The sequence below is a fragment of the Schizosaccharomyces osmophilus genome, chromosome 2 (assembly GCF_027921745.1).
Source record: "Schizosaccharomyces osmophilus chromosome 2, complete sequence".
NCBI lineage: Eukaryota > Fungi > Ascomycota > Schizosaccharomycetes > Schizosaccharomycetales > Schizosaccharomycetaceae > Schizosaccharomyces > Schizosaccharomyces osmophilus.
In genome coordinates, this window is record NC_079239.1 from 3,027,262 (window position 1) to 3,045,525 (window position 18,264).

General features: G+C 37.0%; 9 protein-coding genes across 9 annotated transcripts; 5 read left to right on the forward strand and 4 right to left on the reverse strand.

The window, feature by feature from the left end:
• Positions 1–353: 353 nt before the first annotated feature.
• irc20 (DNA-dependent ATPase/ ubiquitin-protein ligase E3 Irc20) lies at positions 354–4,711 on the forward strand (the record flags this gene model as incomplete). Its single annotated transcript, XM_056182654.1, has 5 exons — positions 354–3,693; positions 3,759–4,024; positions 4,067–4,266; positions 4,314–4,354; positions 4,410–4,711. 5 exons carry the CDS (start codon positions 354–356, stop codon positions 4,709–4,711), a joined length of 4,149 nt encoding a protein of 1,382 aa, XP_056037498.1.
• Positions 4,712–5,933: 1,222 nt separating this feature from the next.
• Positions 5,934–8,639, forward strand: apl5 (AP-3 adaptor complex subunit Apl5; the record flags this gene model as incomplete). The annotated part of the gene is made up of 5 exons (XM_056182655.1): positions 5,934–6,092; positions 6,133–6,294; positions 6,354–8,214; positions 8,264–8,529; positions 8,577–8,639. The coding sequence occupies 5 exons, from the start codon at positions 5,934–5,936 to the stop codon at positions 8,637–8,639; spliced, it is 2,511 nt and encodes an 836-aa protein (XP_056037505.1).
• A 251-nt stretch (positions 8,640–8,890) lies between these two features.
• On the reverse strand, positions 8,891–9,853 carry gpn2 (conserved GTPase Gpn2; the record flags this gene model as incomplete). The annotated part of the gene is made up of 1 exon (XM_056182656.1): positions 8,891–9,853. One exon carries the CDS (start codon positions 9,851–9,853, stop codon positions 8,891–8,893), a length of 963 nt encoding a protein of 320 aa, XP_056037506.1.
• Positions 9,854–10,299: 446 nt separating this feature from the next.
• Positions 10,300–10,953, forward strand: jac1 (mitochondrial (2Fe-2S) cluster assembly co-chaperone Jac1; the record flags this gene model as incomplete). Its single annotated transcript, XM_056182657.1, has 1 exon — positions 10,300–10,953. One exon carries the CDS (start codon positions 10,300–10,302, stop codon positions 10,951–10,953), a length of 654 nt encoding a protein of 217 aa, XP_056037613.1.
• Positions 10,954–11,172: 219 nt separating this feature from the next.
• On the reverse strand, positions 11,173–12,388 carry sfc2 (transcription factor TFIIIA; the record flags this gene model as incomplete). Its single annotated transcript, XM_056182658.1, has 2 exons — positions 11,173–12,195; positions 12,257–12,388. 2 exons carry the CDS (start codon positions 12,386–12,388, stop codon positions 11,173–11,175), a joined length of 1,155 nt encoding a protein of 384 aa, XP_056037612.1.
• Positions 12,389–13,094: 706 nt separating this feature from the next.
• On the reverse strand, positions 13,095–14,529 carry gwt1 (pig-W; the record flags this gene model as incomplete). Its single annotated transcript, XM_056182659.1, has 2 exons — positions 13,095–13,244; positions 13,294–14,529. 2 exons carry the CDS (start codon positions 14,527–14,529, stop codon positions 13,095–13,097), a joined length of 1,386 nt encoding a protein of 461 aa, XP_056037615.1.
• Positions 14,530–15,611: 1,082 nt separating this feature from the next.
• Positions 15,612–16,070, forward strand: rps1102 (40S ribosomal protein S11; the record flags this gene model as incomplete). Its single annotated transcript, XM_056182660.1, has 1 exon — positions 15,612–16,070. One exon carries the CDS (start codon positions 15,612–15,614, stop codon positions 16,068–16,070), a length of 459 nt encoding a protein of 152 aa, XP_056037370.1.
• Positions 16,071–16,463: 393 nt separating this feature from the next.
• Positions 16,464–16,827, reverse strand: SOMG_03874 (uncharacterized protein; the record flags this gene model as incomplete). Its single annotated transcript, XM_056182661.1, has 3 exons — positions 16,464–16,583; positions 16,737–16,761; positions 16,790–16,827. The coding sequence occupies 3 exons, from the start codon at positions 16,825–16,827 to the stop codon at positions 16,464–16,466; spliced, it is 183 nt and encodes a 60-aa protein (XP_056037610.1).
• Positions 16,828–17,088: 261 nt separating this feature from the next.
• rki1 (ribose 5-phosphate isomerase Rki1) lies at positions 17,089–17,913 on the forward strand (the record flags this gene model as incomplete). The annotated part of the gene is made up of 1 exon (XM_056182662.1): positions 17,089–17,913. The coding sequence occupies one exon, from the start codon at positions 17,089–17,091 to the stop codon at positions 17,911–17,913; it is 825 nt and encodes a 274-aa protein (XP_056037609.1).
• Positions 17,914–18,264: the final 351 nt, after the last annotated feature.

The following is an 18,264-nucleotide window of genomic DNA, read 5'->3' on the forward strand; positions in this document are numbered from 1 at the left end:
ACTTGGCGAACTGAGCAACTTTGAAACAGCTCGACGAACTTCTTTTATTTTTGTTAATCTCGAAGTTAATGTATTTAAATTTGCTTATGATTTGATCAAGCAACTGTGTTTTCACCTTTCTTCTGTTTTAATTATATTACCTTAGTGTAATACAATAATACAATATGATATTACGGGGTTTCTAGTTATGTAATATTATATAGACTTCATGAGTAGTACAATATTTGGATCAATAACCTAGGAGTAACTTGCACTCAGTGGTGGCAGAATCGTTTTAATAAGTTTCAAATGAATGGCTAAATCTTCTTCCAATGTAACATTTAATATTCAGATTTTTGAATTGATTTCATAAAATGAAAGGTAAAAGCGAAAGGCAAGAAAGACCAGCAAAACGACGAAAATCCGTAAAGGATGAAATTGAGTCTAAATTGGAACAATCGTTTTTGCAACCAAAATTTGAAAATTCTTATCCTGCATTTATTGAAAAACTTTCGTTAAGTATGGATGGATGGCTTGGTTCTGAAGAACTTCTGGAGCAATTAAAAGTCCAACCTTTAGCTACGGTTATGTCTTTGGAGCCGGAGAGGATACTTAAGATTTACAAGTTCACTACAAAAAAACTAAACTTCAGAAACAAACTCGAACCTATCTATCATCTAGATGCCAACTCTCTGTCATCGTTAATGACTTCACGCCTAAGTTTATGGAGTCGTTTGTGGGAAGCATTTCAAAAGGTAAAGTTTTTAATTTACTTTCAATGCTTTTTAACTTTGAACAATGGAGAACTCAAATTCAATTTTGGGATTTTTATCTTGGATTCAAAAATAGCGCCCGAAGAAGCTATTATGGCTTCTGGTACCTCTTCTATATACACTTCTTTGCTGGATCAAACATTTGTTTCTCCATTCCACGAATCAGGAAATCATCCTCAAATTAACACAAAGCTCTTTTACGATAATGCTAGAGAGCTGGCTAAAAGTTTACCTACCGTAGGTATTCGTCGTGATAAACGTTTGTTATCGGACCTTCTTCCATTTCAGAGACGCTCCGTAGAATGGATGATTCATAGAGAGATGAATATTCCAAGCAACTCATGTCCTCTACCTCCTTTATGGCATCAATACCAGCTTCCTCATGATGACAGGAAAGTTTTTATCAATCGAGCCTATGGTTATGTGACCTTATCTGAGGAAAATGCTTTTCAACTTGCTCCTGCATTGCTAAAAGGTGGTGTTCTTGCAGATGAAATGGGTATGGGAAAAACATTAGAAATTTTGTCTCTTATACTATTTCATCAACCCTCCATGGACCAGCTTCTTAATACACAGTACGACCCAATTTTGAATAAGGACTTGGTTTTATCGAAAGCAACACTCATTATCACGCCATCAACGATTATTGATCAATGGATTTCCGAAGTTGAATTGCATGTACCTTCTTTGAAAATATTCCATTATAAAGGCATACGAAAATCTGGGTCGGTTACTTCAGAACAATTCTTAAATGCTGATATAGTCATAACATCTTATTCTGATTTGCGTTTTGAATTACTATATGCTGAATCCTTTTCCAGGAACCTTCGCCATGACAAACGACATGTTCCTCCCAAGTCTCCTCTTATTGATATCTGCTGGTGGAGAATATGCGTGGATGAAGCTCAAATGGTAGAAACCTCGCAGAGTAATGTCGCTCAAATGATTTATAGAATTCCAAGAGTAAATTGTTGGGCAGTAAGCGGCACACCCGTCCGAAGCGATGTTGATGATCTTTTTGGGCTGCTTTTCCTTTTTCGGTATTCGCCTATATATCAACATCGAAAACAAACATGGCTTCAAATTATTGAACTAAATCGGATTCATGAATTTTGTAGCATATTCTCCTCATTAACTTGTAGGAACTGCAAACAAGATATTGCTCACGAACTTCGGCTACCTCCGCAACATCGCATGTATATGCCAACAAGACTTACTGTTGTCGAAGAAACTAATTACCAAGACCTTCTTAGCGAAGCAGCAAAATCACTAAAACATCTGGATGATCATGATTTTGACTTATCACAATTAGACAGTATGAAACGTTGGCTTATTCGCTTAAGGCAATCTTGCTGTCATCCTCAAGTTGGTTCCGGTAATAAATCTGCATTTGGTGGTGGTCCTATGAAAAGCATCAATGATGTTTTAGTGTTTATGTTGGAACAGACTAATTCATCGCTCTCGTCGATGAAAAGACAATTCTTTTCTGATGTGGTAATTACAGGCTGGGTTTTTGACCATCTTAAAGATTACAAGAAGGCGTTAACCATTTGGACCGAAATTTTTCCAACTGTGGAAGCAGTAGTTGCAGGTTTAGAAGGTGCTATCAATCGAACGGAAATTGGTCCAAAAGAAAGCGGTGAAGAGGAGTTAAATTTGTCATATGCTGGTCTAAACTATCCTGGTAATTTACGAGCATGGCAGATTTTGCTCCACAAAATCTACTTTTTTATTGCAAGCACTAACTTTGCTTTAAAAAACGAGGAGTCAGAGAAGAAGTACTATAGTCTCGCTCAAGATTTACGAAGAAAGATGATGAGTGATATTATTGTGAAAACAAACAAACACATCGACGAATTCAGCAAGCAATTTAACCGGAACAATTTTGTTGATTTACCAAAGCTGCCAAAGCCAATCTCAAAAGGAACTATATTGAGTTACATAGCAGTTGAGGACTATGAACAGCTACGTGAACAGTTGAATTTACAAGCAGAGTCTTTAGTGAATTTTCGGGAGCGTCTGATTTATTTGATGAAGCTTCCTTTATTGGATCAAGAGTCCGATCCAACTGGTGATGAATATGAAGAGTCTTTGAATGCCCAGTCGGAAATTTCGTTTTGTATTGATGTGTACCGTCAAATGATTTCTGATCGGGTTGCTGCAATAGACGGAACAATGAATACATTTGTATCACATGAAACGGAATTACAAAAAATTAAAGTTTTGGAAAACATAGAAAATGCTGAAGCGCTAGGCGAAAAAGAAACAGAAGAGCGCAATAAGAAGTACATGCTTTTTTTTGAAGAAAGGGAAGAAGCTCGTCCAAAAAGTGATGAATTTGGCTCTGTACAAAACATCTTAGCAAGACTGGCTGATGCGTTGGGCAGATCAAGCACATCTTCTGAATACACGATTGCACAGAGATTGTTTGAACAAGTTAATGAAGTTACGAAAGCTCAATCCAAAACGTGCCGAAAACTCGAAAAAGAGCTAAGTTTGATACAGCTCACTTATAATATGAGAATTGACTATTATAAACATTTGCAAGAAATTTCAGATTCTCTGATACCACCAGCAGCTCCTAAAATAAGTCAATCACAGGCTTCTAATATAGAAATAGAGCAGACCAATTTATTTGAGTCTACTTTACGGGTTGCTAAAGAAGCTTGTGTTAAGACGCTGCAAGAGGAGACCCAAGATTCAAAAACAGAACATGAGAATGTTGATGACATGCTTCTTAAAATTGACATTCCTGCTCATTTGGCTTTGTTGAATGAATTAAGTAGGGAGAAGCAAAACTATTTGAGGAGGATCGGACATTTCGAGTCTAGGCATCGATATCTTTCTAATTTGTATGAACATGTTGTCCGCCGTGCTGGCTCGAAGCAGCAATGCATTATTTGTCGAGACGTTATTAAAAAAGGTTTCATCACAACATGTGGTATGTATTTGATTTTTCGACGTTTCTTTTGAAATTGCATTACAATACTAATTATTTTTTTATAGGGCATTTCTATTGTCGAGATTGCCTAGTTGCTTGGATGAAACACCATCCATCTTGCCCCATGTGCAAATCCAAATTGACCAAAAACAGTACGTTTTACATTGGTGAAAGTTTCGACATACGTGCACGGCAAGAGTTCGTTTTAGGATTCCCTACTACAGAAAAGGATTTGGAAATGATGGATGAAGAGACTTTTAAGCGTATCGTATCTGTTACATTGAAAGTTTCGTTTGGATCAAAAATAGATGCAATCGTTAGACATTTAGTTGTATGTTCAAAAATACTCGAAGTCGCAACTAACCATCTCCAGTATTTGAAGCAAATTGAGCTATATCCAAAAGTAGTGGTATTTTCCCAATGGTTGGACGTGTTGGAGGTACTACACAAGTCGTTTGAGGCAAATGGTGTTTCTTACTTAAGATTTGATGGCAAAGCTAAAAATAATTGCTTGAAGAATTTTAAGGCTGATCGAGATATAGAAGTTTTGACGTTGCATTCCAGATCGCAATCGTAGGTTTCTTTTTCCTTTGCAGGATACAATATTAACTAGTTATTAGGGCCGGTTTAACACTTACTAATGCTACTCATGTAATAATGTGTAAGTTAAACCAACTTTGAAAAATAGTTTGAGATTGCTAAACAAACGGGGATAGGCGAACCGCTCTTAAATAGTGGAATTGAACTACAAGCTATATCCAGAGTACATAGAATTGGTCAAACACGGCCTACTTACGTGTACTATTATATTGTCGAAGACACCGTGGAAGATCACATTTTGAGCATGTCTATACAAAAGCATAAGCAGCTTGGGACACTGGATTTAGACGTTCCTTTGATCGGTAGTATACAAAGGAGTACAGATCCTTCTTTTGGTGGAGAAGTGGTCGATGATTCAGAGATTCGCGAATGTCTGAAAACCGCTTTGAAAAGGCTAAATTTGGAAGGTGAAGGGTAAAGAGGTTCTCGTATTTTTGGTGTATATTAATTGTATTTAATTATTTTTTTTTGACCGTTTTCGGGTAAATTTTCAAATTATTCATGTGCTTTAGGAGCTTTTGTTAGACTGATATCTCTGCTTGTATTGATATGTAATTATACGCGCAATGGATACGAATGGTCAATTAAGGAATTAACTAAACGTATCTTGTTTTTCTTTTTCCGTTTATGTTCATGTAGAGCCATTTCTTCGGTTTTCCACAATTTTAATGCTTGTTTACAGATTTAGAAGTTACGTTTTTGCTATGTTGTATAATAAAACACGGGTTACTAATATGCTTAAGGTCTGTTTGGCTTCAATTGGCACTTAATGTAGTTGTTTAAACGTTTAGTTTTTCTTTTGTGTTGCTTCCTAAACGTCTGAAGTTTGGGCGCTCATTCAGTGTTTTATTCCTATTTTGCAGACCTCGGTCTTCTTTTCAAAGATCAAAGACAACATATCATCAATTGAGGTTCCTTGTTAAATATTAGTGAAACGAAAACGAGGTACTCGTAGACGAAGCTCTGATAAGTATGTTGATGCAAGAATAATGATGACAATGGGGTCACTGAAAGTAAACCGTCATTTGGATGTTGGCAAGAGGAAATTCGGATCTTTCTATTATTTTTTATGAAAAGTTAAAGAAATAGACCTATTCTCTAGTATTACCAAACAAACAAAGCATTCCTCATGCCCTTGTTCTCAGTCGTCCACGAGTTTAGATCTGTAGTTAGCCTTAAAATTCCACCCAAAAGAATGAGTTTATACTGACAATAACATAGATTTTTTGCAGAACTTTGCAATTTTAAAAGTTTGTTTCTGCTGATCCAAGTAACGACATATCATCTACTACCCTTAAAATGATATTATACATTTTACCCAGTCATTGTCACTTTATATAAACTTACAAGTTGCATAACCTTTAGAACATTATAACCTGCTTTCAACTCTTTAGAATAGCAATTTCGGCGTGTTGAGCGAAACAGATCTTTCGTTTATAAGAAATCTTCTTTCAAAAAATTGCATTCAACAATAAAGCTAAATACGAGCCTGATTATAACCAATGGATTAACGAAACCGAACGTATAGTATCTTATATCCAATACGACTACATTTTTGAGTGAAATTCACTTGCATGAACTGGCTAGCAATATACGTTTCTTACAGTAAATAACGGTTTAGCCAGTAGTAGTAAAGGACTATGGTTTTTGAAAGGTCTTTAAATGACCTTATAAAGGGCATAAGGTCTCATAAAGATGACGAAGAAAGCTATATTAACGGCTGCTTATTGGAATGTCGAAAAGAAGTATCAAGCCAGGATGCAGAAATCAAAGCTGAAGCTGCTTTAAAACTTGCATATGTTCGTGAATCAACCTAAGTGCTACTACTGACTTTTATAGTTGGAGATGTTTGGATTTGATGTTAGCTGGGCAAGTTTTCAAATCATCGAAGTGATGGCTTCGTCGCAGCTTTCCCAAAAACAAAGAGGATATTTAGCTGCAGTTCAATCTTTTAAGCCAACCACTGATGTTCTTATGCTTACAACGAATTTGATAAAAAAGGTCGGATTGCTTTTCCCTCAACGAAAATCAGAAGTAAATCTTGCTAACGTTTCTTTTAGGATATCATGAGTTCAAGAGTCCCGGAAATTACTATAGCCATCAATGGATTATCACATATTTCTACTTATGGGTTAGCTCGAGACTTATACCAAGACGTGTTGATTCTGCTGAATCATTCAGTACCCTATATACGCAAACGTACTATCATGGTCCTTTATCGACTCTGCTTGCAGTATCCAGATGCAATTCCCATTTGCGTTCCAAAACTCCGTGAGCGATTAGATGATACAGACAACTCCGTTGTTAACGCTTCTGTCAGTGTAATCTGCGAATTGGCACGGAGAACACCAAAAAACTACCTCGAATTTGCTCCTGATTTGTTTCATTTACTAACGAATTCCTCTAACAATTGGATGCTTATAAAACTCGTAAAGTTGTTTGCATCTTTAACTCCTTATGAACCAAGACTTGTTAAAAAACTTGTTCCAGCTTTAACACAAATTATCGAGACTACTCATGCCATGTCATTACTGTATGAGTGCATCAACACCATCGTCTCTGGGAATATGCTGGCCAATTATTCTCATTCTGATCAACTTGCTTGGTTATGTACAACAAAACTACGTGAGTTCTTCCTAGACACGGATCAGAACCTGAAATATGTCGCTTTGCTTTCGTTTTATAAACTTTCGATTACCCATCAACAGCTTGTCGCTCAGCAACTAGATATAATCCTTCAATGCTTAATCGACTCGGATATTTCGCTTAGGATGAGGGCGTTGGATCTTGTTTGTCAAATAGTGAATGCAGGAAACATTGTTTCCATTGTGAAGACAATCATGCTTCAGTTGGTTACTTCTTCCGAAGACGTCCTTATAGAAGAATCTCGAAACGTAACCGCGCTTAAACTTATAGAAATGACTTCCAAGTCTACGTATGCTGTTGTTTCTGATTTTGAATGGCTTCTTACTGTTTATGTGGATCTTGCACGGATACCGGGAATTCATGTCGGGAAAGTTCTGTCCTCTCAAATTGTCGATCTCTGTGTTCGTGTAAAAGCTCTCAGACCATTTGCTATTGATTTGTTTTCCCAAATGACTTCTGATCCGTCTACAATTTTTTCGGAAGGGAAATCGAAAGAAAGCTTCTCTGAAGTTTTGCCTTCTCTTCTCTGGTGTTTAGGCGAATATGCCGAATATGTTGAAGACTACATTGACGTTTTGGATGGATTGGTTCGTCCAGCTTCAACTTCCCTTCCGTCTAGCATACAACCAGTACTAATCCAGTGTGTTCCTAAATTATTCTGCCAGTGGTGTGTCAATGAGGAAGCTGCGTGGGGTCCAGAGAAGCTGGGCTTGGTAAAACTGTGGGTTACTCGAATTCAACAATTTATGGAAAGTTTTGTGCAATCTCTCGATATGGAGGCACAATTAAGAGCAGTTGAATATAGTATCATGTTTGCCCAAATACAAGAGATTCTCAATACAAATGATTACTCTGAAATTCTTGATTTCCAGCAAGGACCTCCTTATATTATAAAAAATACTGTTATCAATTTGTTCTTTACTGAGTCACTTAACCCTGTTGCTAGCAAAGCACAGAAACGGGTATTGCCTCCAGAGGGTCTGGCTTTAGATACTCCCATAAACGGAGCTATTGAAGCACCTAAAAAGTTGAAAAATATGATAGACGAAAGCAGTAACATTAGAAGTGCCAGGGAGACCACTGAATTATCAATAGATAATACCCCGAATATGCTGCAAGCGAAAGAATCAGGACCTGTTAGGGATTTGTATAACCCATTCTATTTGAATTCAAGTCCATCTAAGGAGGAAGACGCTACAGCAGAAAATGACACAAACGGTTTTAACGAAGTTACCGAAAATGATTCTCTCTTTTCAGGGAGTAAAATAATGAAAGGTAAGAAAATTAGTCTATCTTAAACAAAAAAAAAACTGACGAATTTTAGTTACCAAGAAAAGTCGGCGGAGAAAAGTCCTTGCTTCGCCTACCCAAGGACCTGTAGAAATCGCTCAAGATGAGATACCAGAAGGAGTTCAGCTTTCAGATGAAGATCAGCTGGAACGATCAAAAATTCAGAAGGAAAAGCCTTTGATTTCGTTGGAGCCCACTTCTTCGACCTTGAACGATAATGACCACCGTCCAGAGACAACCTCAAATACTCCTATAGCTCCCATTAAAGTCAAAAAAAGAGAGAAGAATAAAAAGAAAAGTGTATGATATGAATTTGTTTTATGTGAAAAAACTAACATGAAAAGCAGAACACAGAAATTAAAGGAGAAAAAATGAGAAAAAAAAGAGTGTCAAAAAAATCCGAAGATTAGGTAGAATGTTTTGATGTTTAGTTACGTATAATGTTGTGATGTTTAATAACTTCTGTTTTATAATAATCGATGGCTGTGAATGTAGCCGACTTTGTGAGTTTTTATCTCAAATGCTTTTATCTATCCGGAAACCTAAATAATCTTATTAACAAAAACAAAGTGAGGAAAAGTTTTTCATATAAAATCATAGTACCACAAATTTTGACAAAGAACTCATAAAACCAACTTCACTTATATAAAGATCATTCAGCTCAGATGGATTCTTCTTCTTCATTTCCTTTTTGATTTTCTTCCAAATATTTTTCTTCCATCTCACGTTCGTATCTATCATATTCTTCTTTTCGATCTATCCAGCGTTCTTGAGGCGAGACGTCCTGCAAAGGATCACCTCCTTGTCTGACAGCATTTGCCCATACTATATCACCTCCGACTTCGGTTGATCCAAAAGCATATCCCCCGGCTTGGTCAATTTTTTGAAGCAAATGGAGCATGCTAGCCTTATTTTCAACAGCAAGGACCTCAAAAGACACAAGTCCGAACTCTTCAATCAATTCACAAATAGTTTTGTTTAGCTGACTATAGCGTAGGAGCCGCGGATCACGGTCAAGGATGGGAGTAAGGTAAGAAAGATCTTCCACATTGGTATAAAAATCTAGGTTCATGGGTAACGCTGCATAACTCGAAAGTAAATCAGCTTTCGATAGAACATTAATATGAGGCAAGTCCAATTGAAGCATTCCCTTCAAGCAAACCAAAAGAGCACTAATGTATGCAGCAGGATCAGTGCAACAAAACGAGTCAACGAGCTGAACCACTACTGGACGGAAATCAATACGCTTTGATAAGGTAGAGATAATTTTTTGAAGGGAGTCATGATCGGTAAATAGCTCGACCTGTCCAGGACAGTCGATAATAACGTATGCATCTTTATGTGATTCCAATTCTTCGCATAGCCAATCGACATGGTATTCTATGGTTTCCATTGCAAAAATCAGAGCACCATTCGGTCCTAAATCGTAATTGCTTTGAATGGTTTCAATGTCAATCACTTTTCGGATATCAATTGTGCAAGGATAGCTCATAAAGTCGTTCGCTGGGTCCAAATTCACAATTATACATTGCCTACCAATAGCAGAGAGAAATTGATGCATGCCAAAGCAATAAGTTGATTTACCAGAACCAGGCGGACCTACAACTACTTGACCGAATGGCATCGTAAATCAAATGTTGGCGACAAAGCTGCTAAATGAATTTAAGGCCTGAATGAACACAGAAAGGTATAAGGGAAACAAGAAAAATTCTATTTAATGAAGAAAATAGGAATTAACCAAAATAAAATGCACAAGAAGAATTGTTTAGCGTAATCTTTAGAGATCCTTCGTGAAGAATGGTCAAGGATTTGTGTTTTTCGTGAAGCAAATGTAATTAAGTTTATTGAAAATTTTGTCTTTCCAAACTTCCACCTTTAATTATTAGAAATAAATACAACACGCAGCTAGATGTAGTCGTGTATTACTGACATTTAGTGTAGGAAGATGAGTTGCAAAAAGTACTCTCGCTGTGTTACTAAACCAACGACGAAGACAGGAATCAGCTATCATATATATTAGTTGAACGAATACTCATAATTACTGACGATTTTAATTTAATTTTACAATCAATGTTTAGATTACAAGCGAAAGGCTTCAAAACCGCCATTAGCTTACAGAAACCTGCTTTACGTGAAACTTTCACAAAATTTCCTGTTAGGCGCAGTCTTTTTAGTTTCCAAGGATGTCGTAAAGGATTGTACAGTACTTCCAGCAAGGAAGGCAAAGAGTCGTATTTCGAAATGTTTGATTGCGACCCTTCAACGTTGCAAAAGAATCCATTTGAAATAGACACTGGAGCCCTACGATCTATATATTTAAAGAAAATTAAGATCCACCATCCAGATGTTGCCAAAGGGGTGGATTCTAATAGTTCTCAGTTGAAATCTGCTGAACTTACAAGGGCTTATAATACCCTGATGGTACCATTAAGCAGGGCTGAATATATTTTGCAACAAAAAGGAATCTCTACAGATTCGGAAAATATCTCTGATAAGGATCCAGAGTTCTTGATGCAAATTATGGACGTTCACGAGGAGATTTCATCCAACAGAGACTCTCCTGAGAAGATTGAACAGCTGATGAGCGAGAACAATGGTCGTAAAAGTGAAGAAATACAAAAAATAAGTGTTGCAATGTCGAATGCTGACTGGGAATTGGCTGCACTGCATGTTAGTCGATTGAGATACTGGAATACTGTTGACAGAATCCTTCGTGAGCTTTGATTTTCGCAAGCACAAGCTATTAATTTTAACGTGTTAATGAATCTATTTTTGAAATAGACCTATACATCCCTTCTTCACTTTTACAGCCATCATGTTTTTACGTTGAACACTACTCAAAAAGGCAAATTTGCTCAAAAATCCCTTGTCCTATTTTTTAAAGAATAGACTGAAAACGTTTTAAAATGTAATTAATAAAATCATAAAAATTTTTGTTTGTTCTCACGATAGTGGGTAGGAGGACACTGCCTCTACATTTGGCGTACTTTCCTCAGTCGTAGATAATTCATGACATGAAGTCGCATGTCTTTGAAGATCATAAAGTCTTTTAAATCGGAACTCACATCCAGGAACTGGGCAAGGAAAGAGGCGATTACCTTCGTAGCCGTATCCCGTGAGTTGATTTACAACCTGCTCGATATCAGAAGTGGTATGCGACAAATTTATCTCTCTGTCATCAGCCGGGATAACTGGTAAGTTTTGTCTGCTTGTTGCATCTTCTTGAGAAGCACTTGATTCAAGACATTTGCTTTTCTCACTATGCCTTTGTAACATATGTTTGTATCCAAATTTCATTCCGCAATTAGGGCAAGAGAAAGGTAATACACCTTCGTGTGTTACATGAACATGCTTTCGCAATGCAGACCCTCTAGTAAACGATTTGGAGCATCCTTCGTAAGAGCATTTAAGACACTTCCTTTCTTCGAGAGTTGTCATATGAAGAGCAACATGGTGTCGAAGATGAGCCGCGCTGCGAAACCGTCTTTTACAAATGTAGCAAGTAGGCACGTGAGCTTCGCGAATATGTCCTTGTAATTGACTCCATTTTTCAAAACCAGGATTATCAAGGCAAGACTCGTGAGGACATTTGTAGGTCACTATTTTTTCGTGAATACGATCGATGTGGTTTTGAAGTCTCTGTTTCGTCGCAAATCCTTGAGCACATCCTGCAACGGTGCAAGGAAAAGGTGATGAATGAGTATGTTCATTCGCTATGTGCAAGCGTAATTGTTGATGCTTTGCAAACCGCTCTGGACAACCCTCCCAAGTACAAAAGTATGGCCTAGGTTTTTTGTGGATAACTTCATGTCGTAAAAGATGCTGAAGCGTATAGAATGAAGAAGAGCAACCTTCATAGCCACAAGTAAATGGCTTAATATTCGTGTGAGAACGTTGGTGAGATTTCAAATGAGAGTTACGAAAGAAAGATTTTCCACATCCTGAATGCTCACAAATGTATGGACGCTAATACATCGTTAACATCAACTCAATATTATACTTATTCAACAACTTGTTGATTACATACCTCATTCGAATGTGTACGAAGGTGTTGTTCTAACAGTGAAGGTCTTGAGTAGTATTTGTTGCACTCCTCAAATGGGCAAGCATAAGCCATTTTCATTCCCTCCTGTGATTTAGCTTCGATCTCTCTATCCATGTCTGATGCAAATGCAAATTATAGGTAAAATATCCAAACTTAACCCAATATCTATACAATTAAGCCCAAAAAATCATGTTTTTTTTTTAATTAAGAGAAATAAAAGACAAAACAAAATGAAATAGACTATCCAAATTCTGAATTTTTAAGAACAAATTCAGTTGAAAAAGTTCGCCAACAAAAGCAATTCCTATAGTACCAAAATTCCCAAATCAGGCTACACTTATTGCAACTAAGAAAGAACGTTCTTTTTGTCAACGCGTACGCAATTGAGATATTGTATAGAAGAAAGAGCTTAGAAGGAATGAAAAGTTAAAATATCGTTGTGGTAATACGAACAAATACGATATCATAGTAAGCGAACATGAACCATGAACCTTTTGTTTACAACGAAGTTCGCATATTTATAAGTGAATAGATGAATCATTAATATGGTAATCATGAAATTTATGTTAAGATTATAGATAGTTTGTTTACAAAAGTCAGAAAGTCTTGCACGTGGTGTTAGTCATTGGAATATAGAACATGAAAAGCGTATGCAAAATAATAAAAGCATATCGCGAAGGGGAGAAAATTGGGAAGTGAAACAATGCTTATTATGAAAGATATATAAGCAAATCGCTGAGGATGTCTCAAAAAAGATTAAGGTGCAATACAAGAAAAGAAAGAAAACCGTAATTCAGCATAAAGGATGGAAAAATGAAACTTAAATTCTAAAGCGAATTCCACACTCTTGAAGTTTACTAGTTCCATAACAAATAATGAGAAGGTAAGCAGTAAGTATAAGCAATCCTTTAAAATTGCTACTATGCAATGTGTCAACGAGAATATTTACTAAACCAGTAAGAAGATTTCCCTAAGGCAGGTAGTTAGTACAATAAATAAGAAAAAATAGGTTGACTTACCAAAAGAAAAACAAACAAACCGTTATTGTTTGCATTTTCTAAGATTCTAGGAACACGATCTGAATAAGAAAAAGATGGTGGGAATACGTATGCATCATATAATAAGTACGAACACAAGGTAAGCATGTTTACAAAAGCGACTAGAGTTACATAAGGCGTGTTTGCGAGTCTACGGGAGATCCCGTTTGTAAAGAAACCAGAAACAAAGTACAAAGTTATCAAGGAAAGTAACGGGAATATAAGCTTTTGGAATCGTTTCCATGACTCTGCGCGAGTATACAGTCGTGGTCGGTCAACAAGTATTATGCTTCCAGCATGCATTCCGTACAAGAAAATCGATGTGTAACCCAACAAAGATGCAATCCCTTCTTTATTTTGAGATATTAAACTTGTACGGGGAGCCACTAATACCCATTTCTGGAAAGGCGTACAAACCAACAAAAAAAGATGGATCAGAGTTACTGATGTAGCAAGATAGAAGTAAGAAAGTTTTGAGAGAGCCTTTCGAATTATAAATATCGTAACTGACATGAAGCTTAGTGTAAAGAAAAAATTCCAATGGACGCCATATTCCGTGACATGTTCTTGATACTCGATTCCTTTGGTCAAAAAGATCCGAAAAACACCTAGTAAAAACAAAATAGAAGCATTGAAAAGCACTTTTCGAAATGCTCCAGGATGTTGGATATCATTTTTCCGGCCAGCAACGGTACCAGAGGAGAACATAAAAGAGCCCACACCGAAATCCATGAGGGAGATTCCCCAGGTTTCTACCTTTGCATGCTTTCTTGGGAAGAAAGGAAAGTCTACTGCAAGAATACAAGTTATAGTTGCAAGCATCATTTGCGAACGATAAAATGTCACGGAAGCGATACGACGATCGAATTTAGCATAGTCAGCACTTGCCTTTCCCTTGTTGTTTCGAAATCTTTTTAAGTAATCCCAATTTACTGGACTGGCAAAATGAAGGAACACAGAAGGGACTAGGAAAGCTAGGGTTAAGACCACAGGATGAACCTTTCCCGAAATATGCATAGCTAACAGAGGAACGAGCCCAAAAATGCAGAATTCAAAAAAAAAGCTCGCAAATCCTTGGGCAGGAAGTATTTTCCGGACTTTCATCGATGTCCAAAGCACACAACAAGCAAAACCGATGCATATCATCACTGTCGTCTCAAGGACGCTGGAACCAGTCGTACCCGAGACAAACAACTCTTTTTCTAAGTTTCGAGACATTTCTGTTTACAAAAAAATATAACTAAGTAAAAAACCTTCCTTTTAAATGAATTGTGGCATCTATATTTTGCAATGGTGGAAGTAGAGTAGATACGGTCATGACACAAAAGGTAAACAAATCGCTTAGCAAAGGTAAATTGGGCCTAACAAGATGTTGTTCATTACAAACCTCCAAAAGAAACAATTACAACAGAATTCCTCGCTTTATAAATCAAGATAAAATAAATAGGCCCTCATGGAAAAATGCTGTTTGCTGTGGATACATTTCAAACTAGATGGTAACGACTCGCTTAATCTTTTATATTGGTTGGGCTTTTCACACGTTTAGTAGAAAAGAATACAATTTTTAAAAGAAAAAAATATATATAGACAAAAAGTAGTGGTCTGAAACTAAGAAGAGATCTCCTTAAATTTTTTTTTTTTTTTTTTTGGAAAACACAGCGTTACTTGCAGTAGGTGACATGGTTTGTTTACACTGCGAAAGAGCAAAACCCAAATAGGGTGAATTGCTTTTCGAAAAGAGCCAGTGGTTTTAAATGAAAGAGATTGCTAATAATCATTTTAGCTTGTGCAGGTATTTTACGTATGCATATGTATAAACAAAAAAGATCTGCAATACACTGTCTACATCTACAAAAAAACCAAACGTCAGGATGAACCGCTTTATATTAGAAACAAATTGAGTACAAATAATACAATGAAAACAAATAATCGACTGATCGAATCACAGAACTCAACATTATATTGGTACAACCATACTCTATTAAATATAATTTACTCTTCCCAAAAGAAAAAAAGAAAAATAGATTTTAAAATTATCAAAATCAAGCTACCCACTCTCTTACAAATACCAAACAAGCAACGAAGTCTTCATGTAATTTTTGTTTTTATCGACACGCTTTGTTTGTTTACTACTTATTACGACCGATACTTTGATAATATGATATGTATAATTGTATAATGATATGAGTACTGCCTAGGGTAGGGCTGCATGTAAAACAGTCACGGTGAGAAACATTGGATCCGACTAGTTGTTTGGAAAAGGGTGCCTTGACAACTGCCAACACAGAAAACTAACAATAATGGCTACCGAGCTTGTCGTTCAAAGTGAGCGTGCTTATCAAAAGCAACCCCATATCTTCCAAAACGCCAAGAAGGGTGCCGGTCGCCGTTGGTACAAGGATGTCGGTTTGGGTTTCAAGACCCCTACTGAGGCTATCTATGGTCAATACATTGACAAGAAGTGTCCCTTCGTTGGTGAAGTTTCCATCCGTGGCCGTATTTTGACTGGTACCGTTGTTTCCACCAAGATGCACCGTACCATCATCATTCGTCGTGAATACTTGCACTTCATCCCCAAGTACAACCGTTATGAGAAGCGTCACAAGAACGTTGCTGCCCACGTCTCTCCTGCTTTCCGTATCAACGAGGGTGATGTTGTCACTGTTGGTCAATGCCGTCCCTTGAGTAAGACCGTTCGCTTCAACGTTCTCCGTGTTGTCAAACACACTGAAGGATCCAAGCAATTCGGCAAGTTCTAAGTAGACCTAGTCACATGCTAGTTGTGTTACAATAAAAAAATGTGCTTCTTATTGCCTATGAATGTCCTATAAACAAATTAAACTTGTTTTCTTACCTTTCGTATCATACAATGATTAGAGAATACCTTGATGATTATTCCACTACAGACGAACTCATCCTGAAGGATTCTTTGTTTTAGGTTTAACCCAAGTAGTAACCCATGCTGTATTCTATTATTTTTCTGTAACCACATACACCTGCTATATGTTGGATGTTTTTTACGTTTCCAAAGTATACTTTTGGATGCTTGTAAATGTCCAGCAGTATGGTTGTTTCTCACATATATTGTTTCATATTCAAAAAATACGCCTACCAACACATAACCTGTTGCCCGTTTACACCTAGGAATTTTACTATTTCCCGTTATTGCATAAAAATGAAGATGACCGATCTCGGTGACCCAGTTCGCCAACATTCGGTGTTTTCCCTCGGTGCCAAATTTCAAAAACCGATTCCTTTTTCAGTTCAGCAACCTAAAGGAGAATTTACAAGAAACACATTGAAAACTGAGTGTTGATTTCTTGTAATATTTTACTTTTTTTATTAACACTCCTAAAAAAGGCTTGTCTATTTGTTAACGCTCGGATCTGGTGTCTTTTAGTCGTTTCTTACTAAGTTGGACGTACTCTAGACACAGAAGGGTTTCCGGATCTTTTTTAGTAAGCAAGCTAAGAAATACCCGTCTACATTCCCTCTTTCTTGCTGTCTTTCTGTCATCATTCACCATATTCTGTGAAAGACCAAAAATCGTTTCGGAAAGAGCACAAAAATCGCCTTTTGTGAATTGCCCTCTTATCGTTCCCTTGATCAGGTATAGTTGATTTCATTTTTTTTTTTGATCATATTCATCTCTTACGAACCGTCTTAACGTATTCCTTACCAAATATTGAACGGATTCCCGATTCGTACGAAAGAGAGAGACCATTGCATATTTGCATTTTCCAGTTTTAAACTAAGCATATCCGATAATAAGGAACCATGGAACCAAAGGAAAACGGAATTGAGCTTTCCCCTGTGGAGATGGCAAAGCGTATGGCTTGCCATATGGCTGTCGATGAAAATTACCCAAAACACCCAAAGGTAATTGGCATTGGCAGTGGCAGCACAGTAATTTATGTTGTTGAACGTCTTTTAACAAAGCCCGGTGTCGAAAACGTTGTCTTCCTTCCTACCGGATTTCAGTCCAAAGAATTAATTGTCACTAGCGGTCTCCGATTAGGTGACCCAGATTGTTATCCTGATGTTGACGTTTGTTTCGACGGTGCCGACGAGGTAGACGATAGCTTGCAGTGCATCAAGGGTGGTGGTGCTTGCTTGTTCCAAGAAAAATTAATTGGATTCCTGGCAAAGCGCCTTGTCATTGTCGCTGACTCTCGGAAAAATTCCCATATGCTTGGCGAATACTGGAAGAAAGGAGTTCCCATTGAAGTTATGCCCATGGCTTATACTTCTATCTTACCTCAATTGGTTGCTTTAGGTGCTCTTGACCCCAAATTGCGTATGGGTGCTCCTGGTAAAGCCGGCCCTGTCGTTACTGACAATGGCAACTTCATTATCGATGCCAGTTTTGGTTTAATTAAGAACCCTGAAGGGCTTTTTGAAAAAATCAAACTTTTGGTTGGTGTTGTAGAAGTGGGTATTTTTTGTAATATGATTTCTGCTGCTTACTTTGGCAGTCAAGATGGTAGCGTTACCGTCAAAAAATCCAATGGTGATAACCATATTATTCCTCCTAAGATTACTGCTACGGCTACCGAATTTGATGCAATCGTCGCCGAGAGTAATGCTACACCATTAAAATAGTTTTTCTGAACGGATATTATATTCTGTACTTTTCATTTACCGTTTTCATGCCAATGTATTATACTTTGCTTTCGTCGTCCATACTTTCTTTTTACTTTTCGATTTACGAAATTTGAGCGGTTTTAACCTAATAAATTCTTCAATAATCTGTTTTATTAAGAAAAAAAATTCTTATTATGAATTTGTTTTTGACATTTATAGGAATGCCTTTACTTTTTGTTGCGGCTAGCTATCTAAGTACAATGTTATGTGTGTATGTAGTGTCCATCGACCATCCACTTTGAACAAAAAGCTCACTTCATTGGTGTCTTACTATAGATCGTAACAATCAAACTTATAAAGTACTTCATT